Source organism: Phyllobates terribilis, unplaced genomic scaffold (genome assembly GCF_046119375.1).
Source record: "Phyllobates terribilis strain yellow unplaced genomic scaffold, ASM4611937v1 Scaffold_1__5_contigs__length_1240528914, whole genome shotgun sequence".
Classification (NCBI taxonomy): domain Eukaryota; kingdom Metazoa; phylum Chordata; class Amphibia; order Anura; family Dendrobatidae; genus Phyllobates; species Phyllobates terribilis.
In genome coordinates, this window is record NW_027362761.1 from 230641784 (window position 1) to 230662138 (window position 20355).

General features: G+C 42.8%; 1 protein-coding gene across 1 annotated transcript; it reads right to left on the minus strand.

Moving 5' to 3' along the window:
• Positions 1 to 844: 844 nt before the first annotated feature.
• Positions 845 to 20337, minus strand: NFIL3 (nuclear factor, interleukin 3 regulated). The gene is made up of 2 exons (XM_073671020.1): positions 20136 to 20337; positions 845 to 3041 (listed from the first exon to the last, which is right to left on the minus strand). Exon 2 carries the CDS (start codon positions 2836 to 2838, stop codon positions 1462 to 1464), a length of 1377 nt encoding a protein of 458 aa, XP_073527121.1. The 5' UTR covers positions 2839 to 3041; positions 20136 to 20337; the 3' UTR covers positions 845 to 1461.
• Positions 20338 to 20355: the final 18 nt, after the last annotated feature.

Here is a 20355-nt window from a genome sequence, read left to right on the forward strand (position 1 = left end):
ATGTGGTATTATTGATCATTTTAAAAAAATTTATGTGACGCATTACCTTAAGGAAAAATAAAGAAAAATATACCTAAAAAGAGTATTGGATATTTTAAGAAATGTATACTAGGTTAGAGTAGAGTAGGGCCCAGGCAAAAGAGTCTACCTTGTCGTGGTGGCAGGCTGAAAAAATATTTTGGACAAAACAAAATCTGATGGCTATGTATGTGATATGGTGTGCAATGGGAACTGTTAATATATGATTGGTGAAGACATGGCGCAGAAGTGGAGTTTCTCCAAGAGTGGGCGGTGGGACTGTGGGAGGTTTGAGGGGTGGAGGCGGAGCTGGTGTGGAGCCTGGGCAAAATCTCAAGGGGGCCTGAAAATTTTGCCAGTATGGGGTCTTGAAATTCCTGGTGGCAGCCATGCACCGACCATACCCATTCAACAGGACCGATTTGCATACGGCATGGCACGACTATAGAAGGAATTTTCTTAGATATGTGGGGAAGCTGGGCACTTATGAACAGGTTGCAGAAGTGCTATTCAAGACGACTTAAAGTTGGTCGATTTCGTTGATTTAGGTAAAACTTGGTAACAGTTTTCTTTTAATCATTATTGCTCGCATAAAACACCATGTCTCAGTTTTCAGCTCAAAGGAAGAAAATAAACTGATAACTCCAGAGAACTTGGGCAGTAAGCTGTGAAAATCTGGCAAAATATAAAAAAGAAGGACCCGTACTGACAACTACCATTTCAATTTGTTTTTTGGGAGGGTGGAGGTGAGGGAGTGGATAAACAGGGAATGGAGACCTGTGGGGTGCATGCAAGCAATGATATTCCAGTATGAAGAAAGCCTTCTTTTATTCTAATTTCAAATACAATCATATCAAGTTGTATTCCCTTCACTTTATTGAGGAGCCCTATTAGGGCAAATGTATAAAAAGATAAAATAAACATACAATAACACCTTTTACAATCAGGTGCTCGGCTGGCAAAATTTAACTCCTATTGTTTCACCATTGCAATTATCAATTTTAGGCCACATACACATTTTACCGATGACTACATAAATACATTTTACACATTTTCCATTTTTTACACTAGTACATGGTAAAAAAAAAACACATTACTTTCTAATTGCCATTTGATTTAGACCAACGTTCCTTCTTTGTCACCCAAACTTTATTTTACCTGGTAACTTGCACAGTTTATAACAGACCAGCAAAAATAATATTTAAAATATTTACAACCTTGCAATATCTACGTAACTGTACACAAGGCATAGTGATCATAATAACACAATCTAGTCTTCAGAATATTGTGCACAAAAAGACAATATTTAGTAGACATCATTACATGAACAAAACAGTGAAATGACGTCACAAGTCCAGTGAAATTCAGCATCTTACAAAACATACCAATTTACTGCAAACGACACCCTTTACATTAAGAATCTGAATTCATTTCAGTAGTAATTTAGCTGGAATCTGAAGTGCAGATTTCTTGAGCTACTATAAGTCTTTTAAGCGTGGCCACTTCAGCAGATAAATCTGCGATACCTCGCTTTAAATACAAGTTTTCTGGCTCAGAAGTATTGTAGACATTGTCTGACATTCCGGCAATTCCAGCAGATTTGCAAATGTTTGGGATTTTCTCAAGTTCCTTGTGATGCCACTGTCCTGATTTTATAGGCCAGTCTGGAATATTAGTCACTTGCACGGACAACGGGGACAAAGAAGAATGTACCAGGGGTTCGCTGCTATGTTTTTCCAGGGGAAAGTGCCGTTTGGAGGACATGTCAATTGGCAGTGGCAGTTTTTGTGTGGCATTAAAGTCGTTCTCCAGTGTTTCTGGTTTTACCTGCATTGCTTTTGATTTAATTCGCAGTTTATGAGGCAGTGCAGAGGAGTTCACTTCTGGAACTTTTATGACCGTTGTATGACTATTTTTCAGTTCAACGGGAGAATGGATAGGGCCTTTAGGAACCTGCTGTTCATCCTCCCCATCAGACGTCTTTCCCACCACTCCCTCATCAGCCTCCGATGTTCTTGGAGAGTTGCTGGAGGAACTGTTAATTTGCAGTAGCGGGGGAGAATGTGAGTACCCAGAAAATGTGCTTCCAATATAGTTCCGATAGATAGATGCGGCATAGGAGTGATTTTCTTCCCTAGGCTCCCGAGCAAAGTTCCCAATTTCCATAGGTTCCTGCTTTATCCTTTGGTAATTCATGTCAGAGGTTCGGCAGATATTTTGGGTAGGGTTTGATTGGGCGTGTTCTCCGGATGATACCTCAGATACATCAGAAATTGAACTTTGAGGGGAGTGCTTGATTACGGAGATACAGCTACTACTCATTAAAGGATGTTCATGTTCTCCAGGGAAAGACCTGACATTTGCTTTAGCTGTTGCATATTCCTGGAAATACACAGCGGTGGCAGTAGTAACCTTTTGTATTTCTTGAGCATAAGAAGCAGAACTTATCAATCCAAATTTAAGTTTTAAAGACAGCAGCTCTGTTTTCAGGTTTGCATTTTCCTCCCCTAATGCCATCAGTTTATTTTCTAGAACCATATCATTTAGTCTCCGTTTCTCCCGTGATCGCTTTGCAGCCTCGTTGTTTTTCCTTCTTTTTTCCCAGTACATGGCATCTTTCTTTTCATCAGGAATAAATTCCCTTTTTCTGCGGCAGGAGGAGGACTTGTTTTTTGAACCTCCCCCTCCTTCATTATACAACATGTCATTACTGGAGTCCATTGATTCTGACATGTCTGGCATATTAGAATTTAGCACAAGGACGTTCTCCATACTATTCCTTGCATCAACACATTCCTGCTCTTTTTTAACAGTAGGCATTTTTCTTAGTTGTATCCGCTCCAAATGGTATTAGAAGAGGACCACAGTTGATGAAGAGAACTTTGTGACACTGTTCCTCAAACCGTGTGAACATTAATATCTTAATTATAGGATATTCCATCTGCTAGAAATATTTCTTCCCAGAAGTCGAAGCATTGAGTCTGTGACCATCTTTGCAGTGTAACCAGAATATAACTTGTCACCTGTAAAAAATGAGAACACACTGATTTTAAAACATGGAGATGGAAGAAAATTAAATTCTGCATTTAAACTTAAAACATCATGTTGGTACTTTGCAATATTAGTCTATGACTTATGCTAAAAGTCCCTCTTCTATGAAAGAAATTCAGGTTTCACTTAAGTTAGAGAAGTGTTGGCTTGCGACCACAATCACAAACACTTCCGCAATTTGGTAGGCTGAATTATACAGGGCAGGTTTTGTGGTTCATATGATCAGGTGCACCAATATCGTCAGATAAGCAGAGATTTACTTGGCTTACATTAGTTAGAACGAGCTTGACACATTGCATGTCTGAGAATTTAAAGAGCAGAAGGAACAAAGAAAGCGTGGAATGATTAATTGGTACTTGATCTTCAAAGAGAAGTGGAAAAAGTGAACTTGAATAAGAAAGAAAAAGCCCCTAAAAACTCAAATATATACCAAAAAATACTAAACATAAACATCATGTGTTCACATGTACAGGGTTGGAACTAAACTTAGGAAAGCGGGTTCTGGGGTAACACTAATTCAACATAACTGTCTGATACGGCAATCGGAAAAGGTTTCTGCTTTAAATAATCCCAAAATACAAGCTAATATAATCAAAGACTACAATAAAATATTGAATCATGGGTGATTACTCCAAGATATATACTGTACTGTGTTTTCAGATTCTTTTGATATACAGTATATGCTTTTTAACTTTGATTATGTTCACGTCACCACCTCGAATGTACGTCCCAGACATGTAACTGGGTGCCAAACAAGTGCATTTGTTGCCAATTAACTTCATTTCTGAAAATAATCGACACCGCATGGTACTGTAAAGTGTACTTGACACCCTTGATATTGTATAATGTACCCCTTATAACTTAGGGATACATTTGGCATATATATCTAGAATGTGTTCTCACAATGTCATGTGGATTTTCTGCAAAACCAGTAATGCAAAGGATAAAATGAAACAACATTCCTGGTGGAAAAACATGAAAAGTCTGGGAAACGTACTATTAGCTTTCCTACATATAGAAGAGATTTGGCACTGGTATAATGTAGTATATAAGAAATAACTTCTAATGCTTTGGGAACCTCGGAGCATCAACTCCCAGTGTTCATTACAATTATGCTAGGCATTCTAACATTAAGCCTTCTGAAAGGGAAATGGTATAAAAGGCACATTTTTGCATAGATGATGATCATTATAGACGGCAGCCGAATGTGATTCACATCCATGCCTAATTCTATCACTGCTAATTAAAAAGCACCAAACAGCAACCACGTGATTTCCGTGTACAAGCGAATCATACAAGAAGTGATTAGCCAGTACGTGAAATGGATGACTTGCTGACTGTGACTATGCTTGGCAGAAAAAAAATAAGGCTCCTGTTTTTGTGACTTACTCACCATGGTTTGCTGGATTTTCAGTGAATCAAAAATAGTAAAAGAACAACTGTTCACATAAATATATCCAGCCAGCTAATGTTCAGCGAGAATGCTGCCAAGGTACACAAAGACGACCAACGAGGTTAGCTTTTCACTCATTTACAACGGCTCATTAATCTAATTTTATCTCTCTATCCTTGGAATAAAAGGACTCGAAGGCGGGCATAAAAATCACTAATGGAATGGTTATGTACAATGAAACAAATGTATTTTATAAAAGTGTTTTCTAAAAACTAAGATGGCAAAAACACAAAATGTGGGGGTGTAGACTCACCCACTGCCAAATCGCAATTCAATCAAAGAATAGATGGCTGAAACGGTGAAAGGCCTTAATACAATATACATGTAGGCATCTTCTACCTCAACCTAAAGGTGGTCACCCACATTAGTATATTGATTTAACACCATTTAATGAACGACCATTTGGTGAATGTTGTACACACATTACTCCATACTGACCAATGTTCAGTAGCGTCAGGCAAAGGACAAACAATCTTTCAGGAACATTCTTTTAAAGAAAGATGGTGGATGAAAGAACTCTTATTCAACAAAATGTCTTTGATGTATCAGATGAAATATGGAAACATTTGACTTGAAGACACTGAAAATGTGTCATCGGTCAGTTACAATTATTCTTTGTAAAATTGGATCCAACAAACGTTCGCTATGATTGAAATGATTCATTTTCAGCAACATTAGGCTGCATGCACACATGCGTATGACAAGTCCATGAGCTGGCTTTTTCTCAGCACAGACCCATAGAGCTTCATTGAGGCATAGCTCTATTTAAAAGCTCCTTAGGCTGATGGGAGGAGTGCTCAGTCAGTCAGAAGGCATGTTCTGCAAATATCAAAAAACTGACCGGCACTCACAGACCAAAAGAAAGACCAGTGCCTACGTCTAAAGCGTTTTTAAATGAAGCTTGATCTTACCTGCCCATATAATTGTAGGCTTTTAGCCCGGGAGAGACATCATGTTAGGTTTAGGGTCCCAAGAAAGGGGTACGTCTTGTCACTGGCTGTTGGGCTCACACGAATTGGCCAATTTGTGCACTAAGTACCTTCATTTTTTAACATGTTTTCTACAGCATTAATGCAGTCCCAATGTCATATATGCAATGTTTACATATTATACCGTTTCAGAGTGCAGCTTTAATTTGTTAATATTGAAGCAACACCTGAACCATAGTTCTACCGAACCACATTTACACCACTACAGAACCCAAGGCTAAACTTTAAGTTAGTACAAGAAGCACCCGAGGTTTGAGTATTATAGCCACATTATGGACACTGTCGAACTCCAGCAATATAAGTGTGATGGGAACCTTATTCCATAGAAAAATATCCTTGACATCACAGCAGTTTGAGTTTTAAATCAGTCAGATGAATAGATAGCCAAATTTATTAAATTGGCCCTGATCGGAGCATTGAAAGGTTTTGTCCAGTGTGCACTAGGTATACATAGGAAATGATCTGATCATTTATACATATACCATTGATGCTCTATTGTGTTGATTATTGTATAATTATTCAATTATGACATTCTTAGCTTATCTTGTTGGAACGTTTTGCTGTAAATAGTCACTGACTGCACATCAGGTTCTAATTCTGAAAGCTATTCACAACATGCCCACTGAGTAATAAGACTAGTATGTGGCACGCTGCCCCATTCGTACTTTGAGCCGAGGTTTACAACCAGACAACTGGCAGACTGTGTCATGTGGATGTACAGTCATGGAGGTGATTATGACACAATTCTATGGCATTAGACACATGCAGGCATCTCTTCTGCATTAAGGTAAAACTGTTCAAATCACTGAACTTTGGTGCTTTTTTTATGCTTTGCGGTGACATTTCACACTTTTGTGCTTCCCAGCTTGGAAACAATTACATACTGTATATGTCACTATCTCTAGAGACGTTAGTGAGGAGGCTTTGTCAGTGACTAATAGACATATATTGAAGTGCATGGTAATGTGCATTTGGTAATATATATCGGCACTTACGTAAAAGAAAAGTTTCTGGAAAAAGCAATGACAACTATCAAAACTGATGTAGTTATTAAGATACCTTCTAACCATCAACCACTATACAGACCAGATGAAGTAGTGAAATGGTTGTATTATATAGTATAAAAGCATGTCACTTATGGGCTACCAGCGTTCACCATGTAAATCAATGTCGATCATTGAGTGCAGTGATTCCCATCTTAATGTGAGTCAGTGCCACTTGTTCTTTTATTTCGTTTGTGGTAATGACAGTAAGAGCAGTTCAAACACTCTACTGGCGTTTCATTCATCACAGAGGCTCTGAATTAGCAGGCACAAAGTAATATGCAAACACACAGGAACTATTGCTGCCGGCAAATGCCACAGTTGTGAAATTCTCCATTGGACCAAGTTCAGCAGTAAGGAAGGGTCCTAATTTCAAGGACCGGAGAGGTGGTGTTTTACTGCTAACTACTACAACAGATTATGTGGGATAAAGACAAAGTAGACAATCTTCTCTCATCTCGGAGACTGTAACAAAGGACACACAGAACTGAATTAGGTGTAGAACGGGCTAGTCATACAAAGGAACAATCTTGTTTCCTTCTGTCCTGCTTCTGATGGTGATTCTTTCCTATGATTTAGTGGCCAACTCCGCAACTTTTACTTTATAGAAATTTTAGCAATTTGTGCCATTAGTTTAAACTGCCGCAAAAAATATTAAAGAAGTTGTTCACAACTTTTTATTATCCCCCCAATGTATTCCCCCGGGGCCCCTGAGGGACTAATTACCTTGTGTTGCAGATACTGCCTGTGAGCGGCGCTACCGCGGGCCGCTCACGGCATCACGTGACCCCCCACTAATGTCACGTCAAGTGAGGCGTGACTCAGCGATGGGGTCCCCGCGGTGGATGCTGGGTTGTGGGTGGGGTTACCCCCCGCGTCACACCCAGCATCCACCGCGCACTTTGCCAATAAATGGAGGGAAAGCGCGCGGTGGATGCCGGGTGTGACGTGCAGGGTAACCCCGCAGAAGAGAGACCCCTGGCTGCATCCGGAATCATGATGTAACATCTGCGGATGTCAGAGCCGACTGCAGCCGGGGGTCATGTGATGCCTGGTGAGTGGCCAGCGATAGCGCCGCTCACAGGCAGTAACTGCAACAGAAGGTATTTACAAAAACACTTAGGGGCCCCGGGAGAATACATTGGGGGGGTAATAAAATGTAGTGAACAACCACTTTAATAATGGAATGTGATACCCTCAAGACAAGCCTGTATAAAACATGTCCCCCAATAGCTGAAATAAAAGCAAAGACATATACATAAGTGAGGCAGAATATAAAAGGGCAGCTCTGAAGCCTTGCAGCGCTGGGGTCCTGGGTTGAAATCCCACCAAGGACAACATCTGCAAGGAGTTTGTATGTGCTCCGCGTGTTTGCGTGGGTTTCCTCCGGGTTCTCCGGTTTCCTCCCATACTCCAAAGACATACTGATAGGGAATGTAGATTGTGAGCCCCAATGGGGACAGCGATGATAATGTCTGTAAGGCTATGTGCGCACGTTCAGGGATTGCTTTCAGAAATTTCTGCAGCGTTTCTGCACCTCTTGGCAGCAAAAACTACATGCATTGAAAAGGCAAAAATGCATGTGGAAACTATCTAGGGCTAAATTTACATTCATATGGTGCTACCATTTTTTTTGCGAGTATTTAGATGGAAACCCCAACACCATGCTCAGTGTGGAGCACAGTATGTAAGTGAATCAAGTCTTAAGGCCCCGTCACACTAAGCGACGCTACAGAGATCCCGACAACGATACGACCTGTCAGGGATCGTTGCTGCGGCGCTGTGTGGTCGCTGGTGAGATGTCAAACAGTCAGATCTTCCCAACGATGCAGCAGAGATGCGGCGACCCGTAACGATCTGTATAACGATGCACGCCTATGTGTTTCTGTGTCTGAGTCGTCAACAAGGTCGTTGGTAAGGTGTGAAACACACCGATGCATGCTACCCAGCGGGGCCTCAACGATCAAAGAAATGTCCAGACCATTCCGACATGACCAGCGATCTCACAGCAGGGGCCTGGTCGCTGCTAAGTGTCAAACGTAGCGAGATCGCTGCTGAGGTCGCTGTTGCGTCACAAAACTTGTGACTCAGCAGCGATCTCGCTTAGTGTGACGGGGCCTTTAGATCATTACTCCAAATCAGGTCAAACATATCAGATTAACGTAGCCCACACGTGCCGATTTTGGTAGGATTGGCTGACTATCTGAAGTGTATAGCGGTGTAAGGAAAAAAGGATTGAATTGATGAAATTCAACATTTGCGCTCTTTATCTTGCTAGATAATCCACCGACAGAAGTGTCTGCCATTGGTTTGAGACTCAGACAAGGAAAGTGTGCATGTGTATGTGAGGTATTGATAGGAATAGCTAACAGCTATCTAAAGTGTATGGCCAGATTTACACGCTATATGAGATATCCTCACACCCCGCTGTGATAATGGGTGCACTTACTGCATAATGTAACGTAGATGGAACTGATGACATTTGAACAGTCATTTCTATAAGCAGTAAACTTTCATGTACAGCAAGTTACAGAAAAACCTCAAACCTCTCAGATGGTTTTATGATATGTAACTGGTGCATAGTAACTGCTTTTATCTTTAATCTATATGATATACAGTTACAGAGAGAAAACTCGACTTTCTCATTACTGTACCTGCACATAACACACTGGTCTGAGATAACCTGTTCCATAATAGTCCATGTAACCAGTAATTAATGCCACTAAAGCCAGCTATTCTGTGGTGTATCGGGAGTTGCACTTCAGTGTTACCTGCAGGATTAGTAAATTTACCTAACCTGTTACAGAATGTACTTTGCTGCATATTACATGTTGGGAGTTGACGATTTTTCAGCTCCTTATTTAACTATCTAATGAGGTCATAAAAGTTAATAGGTATAGAAAATAATGCATTAATATTGTTAAGGTACACATAAAAGGCTTGTTTACCAGCTCAGATGGTCTTCCTGTTGTTTTAAAGGGGTTGTCCGGTCAGAAGTGATAAGTCTGCAGTCACTCTGTGTGACTGCAGACTTATGAACCCCCCCAGCGCAGGCACTCTGTGCTGCGAGGATAGACCGGTTTCAGACCCATGACCGGAGGGTATGTATGAGTTATACATACCCCCGGCCAGTGGGCATGGCCTCGCTCCCCATATACTTGTATTGAGCGAGGCCGCGTCTTCTAGTCGGATGCACCCACTTGCCCAGGGGTATGTATAACTCATACATACCCTCCGTTCCCAGGTCAGAAACCGGTGAATCCCCGCAGAGCACAGTGCCTGCACTGGGGGGATTCATAAGTCTGCAGTCACACAGAATGACTGCAGACTTATCACTTTTGACTGAACAACCCCTTTAAGGTCCATTCACTAAACTCGTACAAAATCACATTGTGAAGGATGTCTTCATTTATAGTCATTAGCACATCTCAATGCTCGGGCTAATCAAGCCACATCTATAGTACCAGAAAAAGCCTATGCCTCTTCTACAGTGACAGTGTGTACCCATTTTTTACAGTGAAGAACCAAAGGAAGCCACAAACTAAATATAGTTATTTCATGCAAAGGTGTGATCTATATGGAACGGCTCCAAATTGAGGTTCCAAACACAGACTGTGCTTCCTGCGTGCTCTGATAAATGCCACACTATTGAAGACATAACGTTTCATCAGGATGTTTGAACAGTGATACAAAATGTTTATCAACTATAATATAGTACCTGACCCCATGAACATCACACCCATGTATTTATTGATCATGTGGGCATTGAGTGGCTCCCACCTTAGCAGCTTGGGAGAGATCCCCTTTAAATGGTCTCTGCTGTTTCAACCTATTTTGCATAAATTAATAGTACAAGTGAATATAAGAAACATTGTAATACATCTTATGAGAGAAATAGGCTTCATTCTTCACTTATGAGCTCATTCTTCCTTGACCTAATCATCAAAGCAAGATTGACTGCCAGCACAGTGAGGTGTCAGTTTACAGAGAGAATGAAAGTCTATGGAGAGGGAAATAAGTGAGAAGCACGCAGCACTGTCAGAGACCGGGCAGCTTCTATCAACTTCAATGTTGGATTCACAGCCACACAGCTCAGAACTGCATGCTAATGTCTTATATGCTGCTGCTGTTTCTGTGCTACAAAGAAGAGCCGGAATCCATCTCTCTCTCTGCTGTAGATGGGAGACATAGTAGCTAGCTCTACCCACTAGCTCAGAGAGAACTGAAAATTAAGAGATAGAGTCTGCAGAGGAGAAAACTAGTGAAAAAAAATGCAGGATACAAGTCATTCAATGGCCAGACATTGTTTTTATTCCTCATATACACATACAACAGTTTATTTTAAAAAGTTACTTGAAAGGACAGAAACGCTTTAAGGTCAAGTTCTTCCACACCACAAACCACTTAACAGACCTTTAACAGGAAAGGTCCTTCCCTAAACTCTTCCATGTTAGCTGGACATGCACAGTTCTCTAGATAATCAGCTGCAGTGTTAGGCTAGGGCTTCATGATGACTTTAGCAGCTACACGGATCACTTGCCCAAAAATTGCTATGCTTTGTTGTAGTGCAATTGAAGTGAATGGGGTCGTACTGTGACCCCTAGGGCAATTCACAAAAAATCAAACCCAACTAGATTCCGACGAGCTTGCGATGTGACCCCATTCACTCGTATTGCGCAGTGATGTAGCAGCGACACACAGCAATCGGTGCCATGGTCAGAGTCACCGTATAGTCCCTGCATCTATGTCCTCTTCACTGAAACGTGACCGAGCACAACTCCAAGCATCTCCCGACAGACAGGATACCAGACAGCTTTCAAGGCATGTCAGGAGTTGCAGCTAAAGCGCTGAATGCTTCCGATCCCTGGTTGACTGTGTATGGAGGTGTCCTACCTTCCTCTGAGAGCAAATGTCAGGAAATAGAAGTCAGGCATGTTAAACTCCAGATCATGTTTTGGAACTGATATCCTACTGCTGGGAACTAAAACTTTCCCACCGACGAACCACTGCAGTATGAAGGATAAGATCGGTCTCATAAGAGAGCCCCTCACTCACCGGGTTTATTGGACAGGTCTGAGAGTGCAGACCCTCTCATCAGGGCAAGTAATGACATTTACACTGCTAATAATAGGTTCCTGTCTGGAAAAGTCGGAGTATCTCCTGATTAACCCATGAGATACTGGCTGGGAGAACAATAAGATCCCTCTATTGTTACGTCTTGTAACATTTTAGTGATTGAAAATGAAATGTTCCTACGTACACAGAAACCTCACAACCGTGGACAGCACACGTAATGCCTGGCAGTTCCTTGGCTTTGGCAACGCGAGGAGCACAAAGATGACTTCATAGCAGAATTCCCTCACAACTGTTGAATCCAAACCAGTTCTACAAGTGAAGTAGGAAATCCCGCTTTCACTGTACTTTTCACTTTCATCAGCTACTACAAGCTAACATTTACAGAGCTTTACTTGCCCGAATAAAGCTTAACCTGTAATAACTTGTACAAGGAGCAGAACAATCTCCCTCAGATACAGCCCCCTGTAATGTCCATACAGGCAATGTGTACAGCACTTTGTACTGACAACCGTATAGACATATAAGCTACTGACCGATCACTCTGGCGCCACCTATCTCCAGGGGAAGCAATAACAATAAAGGGTCTGCCCTCTTACATAATAGATTTTTTTTACTCACTTATATAGCGCCATTAATTCCACAGCGCTTTACAGATATTACCAGCACTGTCCCCATTGGGGCTCACAATCTAGATTCCCTATCAGTATGTCTTTGGAATGTGGGATGAAATCGGAGAACCTGGAGGAAACCCACGCAAACACGGGGAGAACATATAAACTCCTTGCAGATGTTGTCCTTGGTGGGATTTGACACCAGGACCCCAGCGCTGCAAGGCTGCACTGCTAACCACTGAGCCACCGTGCTGCCCGATCTAATGATATTGGCAGAACCTGGTGACCTAAATGGAATTGGCTTGAGTAAACTGGCTAATAGCCACCGGTCGGCTAAACACTTGTCCAGCTAACAACCTTCCCATATATGTATATGTGGAGCTGGGAGTAAGTTGCTGCCAGACACATCTGATGGCAGCTTGTCCCACTGAGACTAAAAGAAATGACCAAGTTGACATCCAACATCCCGATCCATTTTCCCTGATGTCTGACCTTTCGGGAAAGTTGAAACATCCCCATACACATCAGATGGCCAGCTGGTCCTGGTGAAGTTGGTGGGTCCGATCTACATGAATCTAATGTGCATGATCAGCTTATACGACTGCCCAGTGTGTTACCATGTTTGTCATGATTATAGCATGTTCTCTGTACTGCTCTGCTGAATATGTTGGTGCTAAAACCTAACAGAAACAAAATGAACATATACCCTGCTGTGAGTAAGCAAAAAGCAATAGTGCAAATAAATAACATAGGGGACTTAACACTTGCTTTTGATCAAAAAAAGTGTAAAAGACATCCCACCAGCACCAAGGTGTACCCAGTCGGGACGGTCCTAACCTCTAGCATTAAAATCTTACCGTTTGTCAAAAATGACCTCAATGTGAATAAGGGCTGAGCAGGTGCTATGTAAATAATTGCCCTATCCAGCTTTGCTAAAATAAGCACTAATAAGAACAAACCATCTTTTAAAGCACCACTCCAAAGTTGTTTTTTTAATTTAAGCGTTGCTCTTCTTCTGCATTTCCCGGCACTCCGGTTCTGTGGCGCCATCTTTTTGACTGCAACTCCTGATTGACCAGAAGTCAGAGGTAACGGTCACAAACTCTCAATGTACATGAGTCTATGGAAGTCTCATTCTGGCCTCATAGACTTACACTGAGTAGTGATTTCCAGCAGGTCACAACCTGCAGAAGACGACTGGAGTGGTGCTGATAAAAGATGAAGACGGCAGCTGGTAAGTATAAGACTAGGCTCAGGGAACTTTGATTAGCTGCACCACTCCAGTGCTGCAATAAAAATGCTGGAGTGGTGTCTTAAGGTCCAATTTATTTCTGCCCTTAAATGTTATATACAAGTCGATCAGGACCTGATTATGGGCCGTTCACATGGGCCGATACAAACTGTATGGGGAAAGCACAATTGTTCAGTCCCCATACAGCAAGCATATTGTCAGCAGCATATTCCCTGTCTGCGAGGGGTGATGCCTACAACGATCGATGATTGATATGCCCATACAAACCATCCTACCAGCCGATGACAGGTGTCCTGCTCGCTCGTCTGCGGATTGTGGCAGTTATGGAACAATGATCAGGAATGATCTTAAGATGCTCGATCAGCAGTTATTCGCCCTTGTAAATTATTTAGTTTTTTCCATAGATTATAAACTGTTTACTTGTGTAAGTCAATGCAATAGTAACGCTCGGGATCTTTACTCTTGTGCTGAAAGTTTTATGAAGTTGTTTTCCTCGGTAACAGTGGGGGAGGATGAGAGTTCCCATCTCTCCCTGGTCTGTGGATTGCAATGTTAATGAACGACTACACACAAACATTGGGAATACGTGACTGGCAAAGCATCCCTCCCTTCTCCAGAGCTGCCTTGCCCGCTCTGCACAAACAAACAGTGTTATCCTGTCTCCAAGATCATATTTCACAACTGATTAGCACTGGGTGATCCTGAGCAGTCAGCAGCAGACTGGAAAACAGGAGCGAGCGCCCCAGCAGGCTCGCTCACCACGTCTAGTGCTCCAGCCGGCTAGCTCAACACGTCTAGCTGACCATGGCTATCACCCCAGCAGGCTCGCTCACCACGTCTAGTGCTCCAGCCGGCTAGCTCAACACGTCTAGCTGACCATGGCTATCACCCCAGCAGGCTCGCTCACCACGTCTAGTGCTCCAGCCGGCTAGCTCAACACGTCTAGCTGACCATGGCTATCACCCCAGCAGGCTCGCTCACCACGTCTAGTGCTCCAGCCGGCTAGCTCAACACGTCTAGCTGACCATGGCTATCACCCCAGTAGGCTCGCTCACGTCTAGTGCTCCAGCCGGCTAGCTCAACACGTCTAGCTGACCATGGCTATCACTCCAGTAGGCTAGCTCACCACGTCTAGTGCTCCAGCCGGCTAGCTCAACACGTCTAGCTGACCATGGCTATCACCCCAGCAGGCTCGCTCACCACGTCTAGTGCTCCAGCCGGCTAGCTCAACACGTCTAGCTGACCATGGCTATCACCCCAGTAGGCTCGCTCACCACGTCTAGTGCTCCAGCCGGCTAGCTCACCACGTCTAGCTGACCATGGCTAGCGCCCGAGCCGGCTAGCTCACTACGTCTAGTGCTCCAGCCGGCTAGCTCACCACGTCTAGCTGACCATGGCTAGCGCCCGAGCCGGCTAGCTCACTACGTCTAGCACCCCTGCAGGCTAGCTCACCACGGCTAGTGCTCCAGCCGGCTAGCTCACCACAGCTAGTGCCCCAGCAAGCTAGCTGACCACTGCTAGCACCCCAGCCGGCTAGGTCACCACGGCTAGCTGACCATGGCTAGCGCCCCAGCAGGCTAGCTCACCATGGCTAGCGCCCCAGCCAGCTAGCTGACCATGGCTAGCGCCCCAGCAGGCTAGCTCACCATGGCTAGCGCCCCAGCCAGCTAGATGACCATGGCTAGCGCCCCAGCAGTGTAGCTCACTGCAGCTAGCTCACCACTAGTTATTTGGCCAGAGAATCCACCAGGCCACATTGCTTTGTATGAAAAACTTCTCATTGATGCTTCAGGTTACAAGAGTGATGTCAAATATGCAGCCTCTCCCTCCCACGCTGACATATTCTGTCTCTCACTTTAATTTAAGGACACGGGATGCATTTTCACATTCTTTCTGAGGAAAGTCCATTCATATTTGTAGGATCATGTATACATTCCATATGTGAACCTAGAAGTGGAGGCTGAAGTGCACAAGAGCTCCCCAACCTACTACAGTGACTCCACACCATGGAGGACAATGGCCTCCAGACTATCACCCTTCAGCTGCTGCAAAACTACAACTCGCAGCATGTACTGACAACCAAAGGTTTATTTCATTTCTGCTGATTTCAATGAGGCCGCCCCACCTTCTAATTTATATGGCATGTCTGAAGTCATCAGTGGGAGCTAAGTATTCACATCCTATCCAATGGAAGAATTGTTCCTAATGTAGCAGAATAAATATGAATAACATCAAATATATATACATATACACATATATATTACACACATATGTACACATTACACACACACATATATATATACATATATAAATACACATACATATTAAACACATATGCAGTATATACACACATGCGTATATATACACACACACATATATACATACACACATATATATATATAGACACACATATATATACACATATATACATACAAATATATACATACACACATATACAGACACACACACATATATATATATATATATATTATATATATATATATATATATATATATATACACACACACATATAGATACATACACACACATATATATATATATACACATATATAGAGGCACGCACACATTAATGGTGGTGGGATCCGAGGAAGTGTACGTAAGCAGCAGGTGTAGTAATAGGAGAGTGACATGACGTTAGTGCCAACCTTTCCATATTGTTTCCCATCTCATGAGGGCGGGTTGCCAGGCCATCTTGTGGCAGAGAGCAGTTATGTAATGGATGTTACACAACACTGCTATGGCTGAGGAGACTCCATTGAGTCAGTGTAAACCATGACGCTTTACACTGTGGTGAAAAGGAAAACAGTATTTGCCCTGTGCTCATGGAAGGGCTTAATCACTAGTGCTGGGGGCTTAGTAACTATATGTGTCTAGAGAGTAAATAAAGTACTTAGATTATACCTAATAAATCTATGTCTATAGAGTATACCTATCCTATACTAGATACAATGTTACTATATTCGATTTAATAGATATGTTTCTACATCCCTAATGTAATAACTAGATCTAATTTATATATTATATTCCTAATACACACATATATATATATATATTTATATGTGTGTGTGCCCAGCAAAACAAAGGCACCAAGTGCTATCTATAATGGAATGACGGAGCATGTGCTAATGCAGCAGAAGCCATGCTGGGAGCTGTAGTCCGCGGGCAGAGCGCTGCTCCATATCCCCTCACACAGCGGACACATGTCGGGGCACACACGGAGGAGCACGGCCGTACGCTTCCCTGCAGGAGAACAAAGGAATGCGGAGCCCGGCCGCGCCGCTCCTCCCTGCCGCCTCCCATTCACGTGCTCTGCCCTCAATCACAACAAGCGGCCGCCACATCCACGGCGCTGCTCTCACTGTCGTGTACTCCGTGGACCCCGAACGCGGCCATTGTCTGGGCTAATGTGCCACGCACGTCAGTCACACTGCCCGGATGGGAGAAATCTAGCATCCCCAGGAACATGAGCTCCCTGCCATTGTCTGCCCCCCAGAAAGGAGCAGAGGGCACATGACAGAAATGAATCCCCCCTCCTCTATTACTGGCCGGGCTCTATTGTTACCAGCTTACAGAATCGCATCATCAGCTGCCGCACACAAGCCGCACACACAGCGCAGCACTGCCAGGTTACATAACCGTACATCTCCAGGAACTCCCTGTCAGTGCCACCGGCACGAGACTATGGGATGTGTGATGGGTATATGGACAGGGGACTATGGGATGTGTGATGGGTATATGGACAGGGGACTATGGGATGTGTGATGGGTATATGGACAGGGGACTATGGGATGTGTGATGGGTATATGGACAGGGGACTATGGGATGGAGGATATGTGTGATGTGTACATAGACACAGGACTTTGGGATGAGGCTGTGTGATGTATAGAGATATAGGCACATGTATTACAGATAATCTATCCATTGTGTATAATGTATAGAGATGTAAACATTATGTATGATGTGTAAAAAGCTGCTGAGGACTAGTCCATAGGATGGAGGATATGTATGATGTGTACAGAGATAAATACAGACTGAGGACTAGTCCATAGGATGGAGGATATGTATGATGTGTACAGAGATAAATACAGACTGAGGACTATAACCAAAAAAGGGGGAGAGACAAAGACCTCTGATCTGCAGTATATAATTACAACAATTGAGCCCAGAAGAAATAGAATATCATAATAATATTAAAGTTTAAACTAGGGGTTCAAGTGAGTCTCAGAGAAAGAAAAAACCAAAGGACTTTTAGTCAAAAGAAAAAACCGCGGGATCGGTTTAAATATCAGAATAATTTTATTAGAACAAAATATTAGTACATATAGAAAAATCCACATATGGTGAAAGAAGACACGTTACTAAAAATATATACGACAATAATGAGTAATAAAACTCATAGAAACACAGAGGGTTCCCGGCCCTCAGTCAAAATAGACAAAGATTCACCCCCACACACTAATAGACATGCATAGCAGCCTCCAGGACAGCAAAGCCTAAATATGGGTAAAGATCGAGATATGCTTGGCAATGAACATCTAGCGAATATAACACAACATAGTATAATATATTAAATACATGCTGTACCTGGGGACATATCCGCGTTGTGGGGAGAGGGCTGGGGATCCACACGAGTGCCTCAGACTGAGGACTAGTCCATAGGATGGAGGATATGTATGATGTGTACAGAGATAAATACAGACTGAGGACTAGTCCATAGGATGGAGGATATGTATGATGTACAGAGATAAATACAGACTGAGGACTAGTCCATGGGATGGAGGATATGCATGATGTACAGAGATAAATACAGACTGAGGACTAGTCCATAGGATGGAGGATATGTATGATGTACAGAGATAAATACACACTAAGGACTAGTCCATGGGATGGAGGATATGTGTGATGTACAGAGATAAATACACACTGAGGACTAGTCCATAGGATGGAGGATATGTATGATGTACAGAGATAAATACACACTGAGGACTAGTCCATGGGATGGAGGATATGTGTGATGTACAGAGATAAATACACACTGAGGACTAGTCCATGGGATGGAGGATATGTGTGATGTACAGAGATAAATACACACTGAGGACTAGTCCATGGGATGGAGGATATGTATGATGTGTAGTGATATAGACACAATCTCTATTATAGACAATGGATTATGTAAATTGTACAGAGAGCTAGAAAGAGAGGACTGGTCCAAATGATGGAGAGATTATCTGTCTGACAGATTATGGCTAGATTATATTTACACTATATAGAAATGATAGATTATGTATGGGATAAATATATCAATTATATTTGAAATGAATACAGAAGTATTTAGTTATATATAGAGACATAGATCATAAGTATGACAGAAAAATGATAATTATACAGTATCCCTCTCTACACAGAGTATATCACCATAATAATCTGTATATAGACTGAGCATTATATAACACCAGCCTGGGCTATTACACTGTTTATACACTGAGCGGTACATGATATAATTGCCTACAGCTATTACGCTGCATACCATAGAGCTACTTACTGTGCTGTGTATAGACTGAGCATTATATAACTGGCTGGGATCCTGTGCTGTACAGACTGGGCAGTAGATGCTAGAACTGACTCCTGCTATAGTATTACATATACACTAAGCTTCATGTGATATAATATTGTAGACTGAGCACTATTAGGTTATGCAGTATATAATATCACACTATAGACTGGACAGTATATAACACTTAGAACTGTTATATGGTAGTATATATAGACTGGGCAGTATATATTATGTATACATATTATATTATATATAGATTGGGCATTATATAATACTTTTACCTATTATATATAGATTGGGCAGTATATAATACTTTTACCTATTATATTATATATAGACTGGGCAGTATATATTACGTATACCTATTATATTATATATAGATTGGGCAGTATATAATACTTTTACCTATTATATATAGACTGGGCAGTATATAATAGTTCCAGTTGGTTTATCACACTAATGTCTGGGCAGTATATAATAGAGCTATTATATATATATATACACTGGGCAGTGTAGAATAGTTCTCCCTATATGTAGACTGGTCAGTATATAGTGGAGGCATTATACTGCAGTGTATGTACTAGGGACTGTTCTATACTGCCCAGTCTATAGATACCCATGAGCACAGCTCTGGCATGGCACTGGCTATAGACTGAGCAGTCCAGGGTCTCGCTGCCTGCTGCCATCCATCCCTGGCACAATGAGCTCCAGCCTCCCAGCCCGGGTTATGTAATAATCCATATAGCCGCCCTCCTCCCCGCTCCCAGACAACAAAAGGACACATCATTCCAGGAAAGTCATCATCTCAGCACTTCACCCACTGCCCCACAAGCTGCACGTCCCGCTGATCGGTGGCAGCGCTCCAGCACAGGTCACATACACGTCAGCCCTGTAGAGTGTCAGCTCCATTGTCAGCTGTGTACCAGCCATGGATGGAGAACACTGGCAGGTTGTACAGCCGCGTCACTCACTGTCACGTTCATCCCCATTCAGCCAGAATGGAAGAGTGTACGTGCAGCCGCCAGCCCCCAATAGAGATCGGTGGTGCCCCCCGCCCGCAGTGTTACCTTAGTGCTGCTCACACCATGGTGCGGGACAGGGCACTATCCCCCTTGTGCTGCCGGCAGCCGGCTCCGTGTGATGGACGCAGCGCCTCCTATGCAGAGTCCCGCTCCTGCCGCTGCTCCACAGATCTGTGTTAGTAGGTCAATACTCCTCAGTGTTACTCTGTGTGCACTTCCAGGCTTACAGTGACTCAAACAGGAGCTCCCTGCAGCCAATCAGCGC

What these genes read in the sequence shown, in the direction of transcription:
- NFIL3 (XM_073671020.1), bottom strand. Translation starts at nt 2,838, where the DNA reads ATGCCTACTGTTAAAAAAGAGCAGGAATGTGTTGATGCAAGGAATAGT.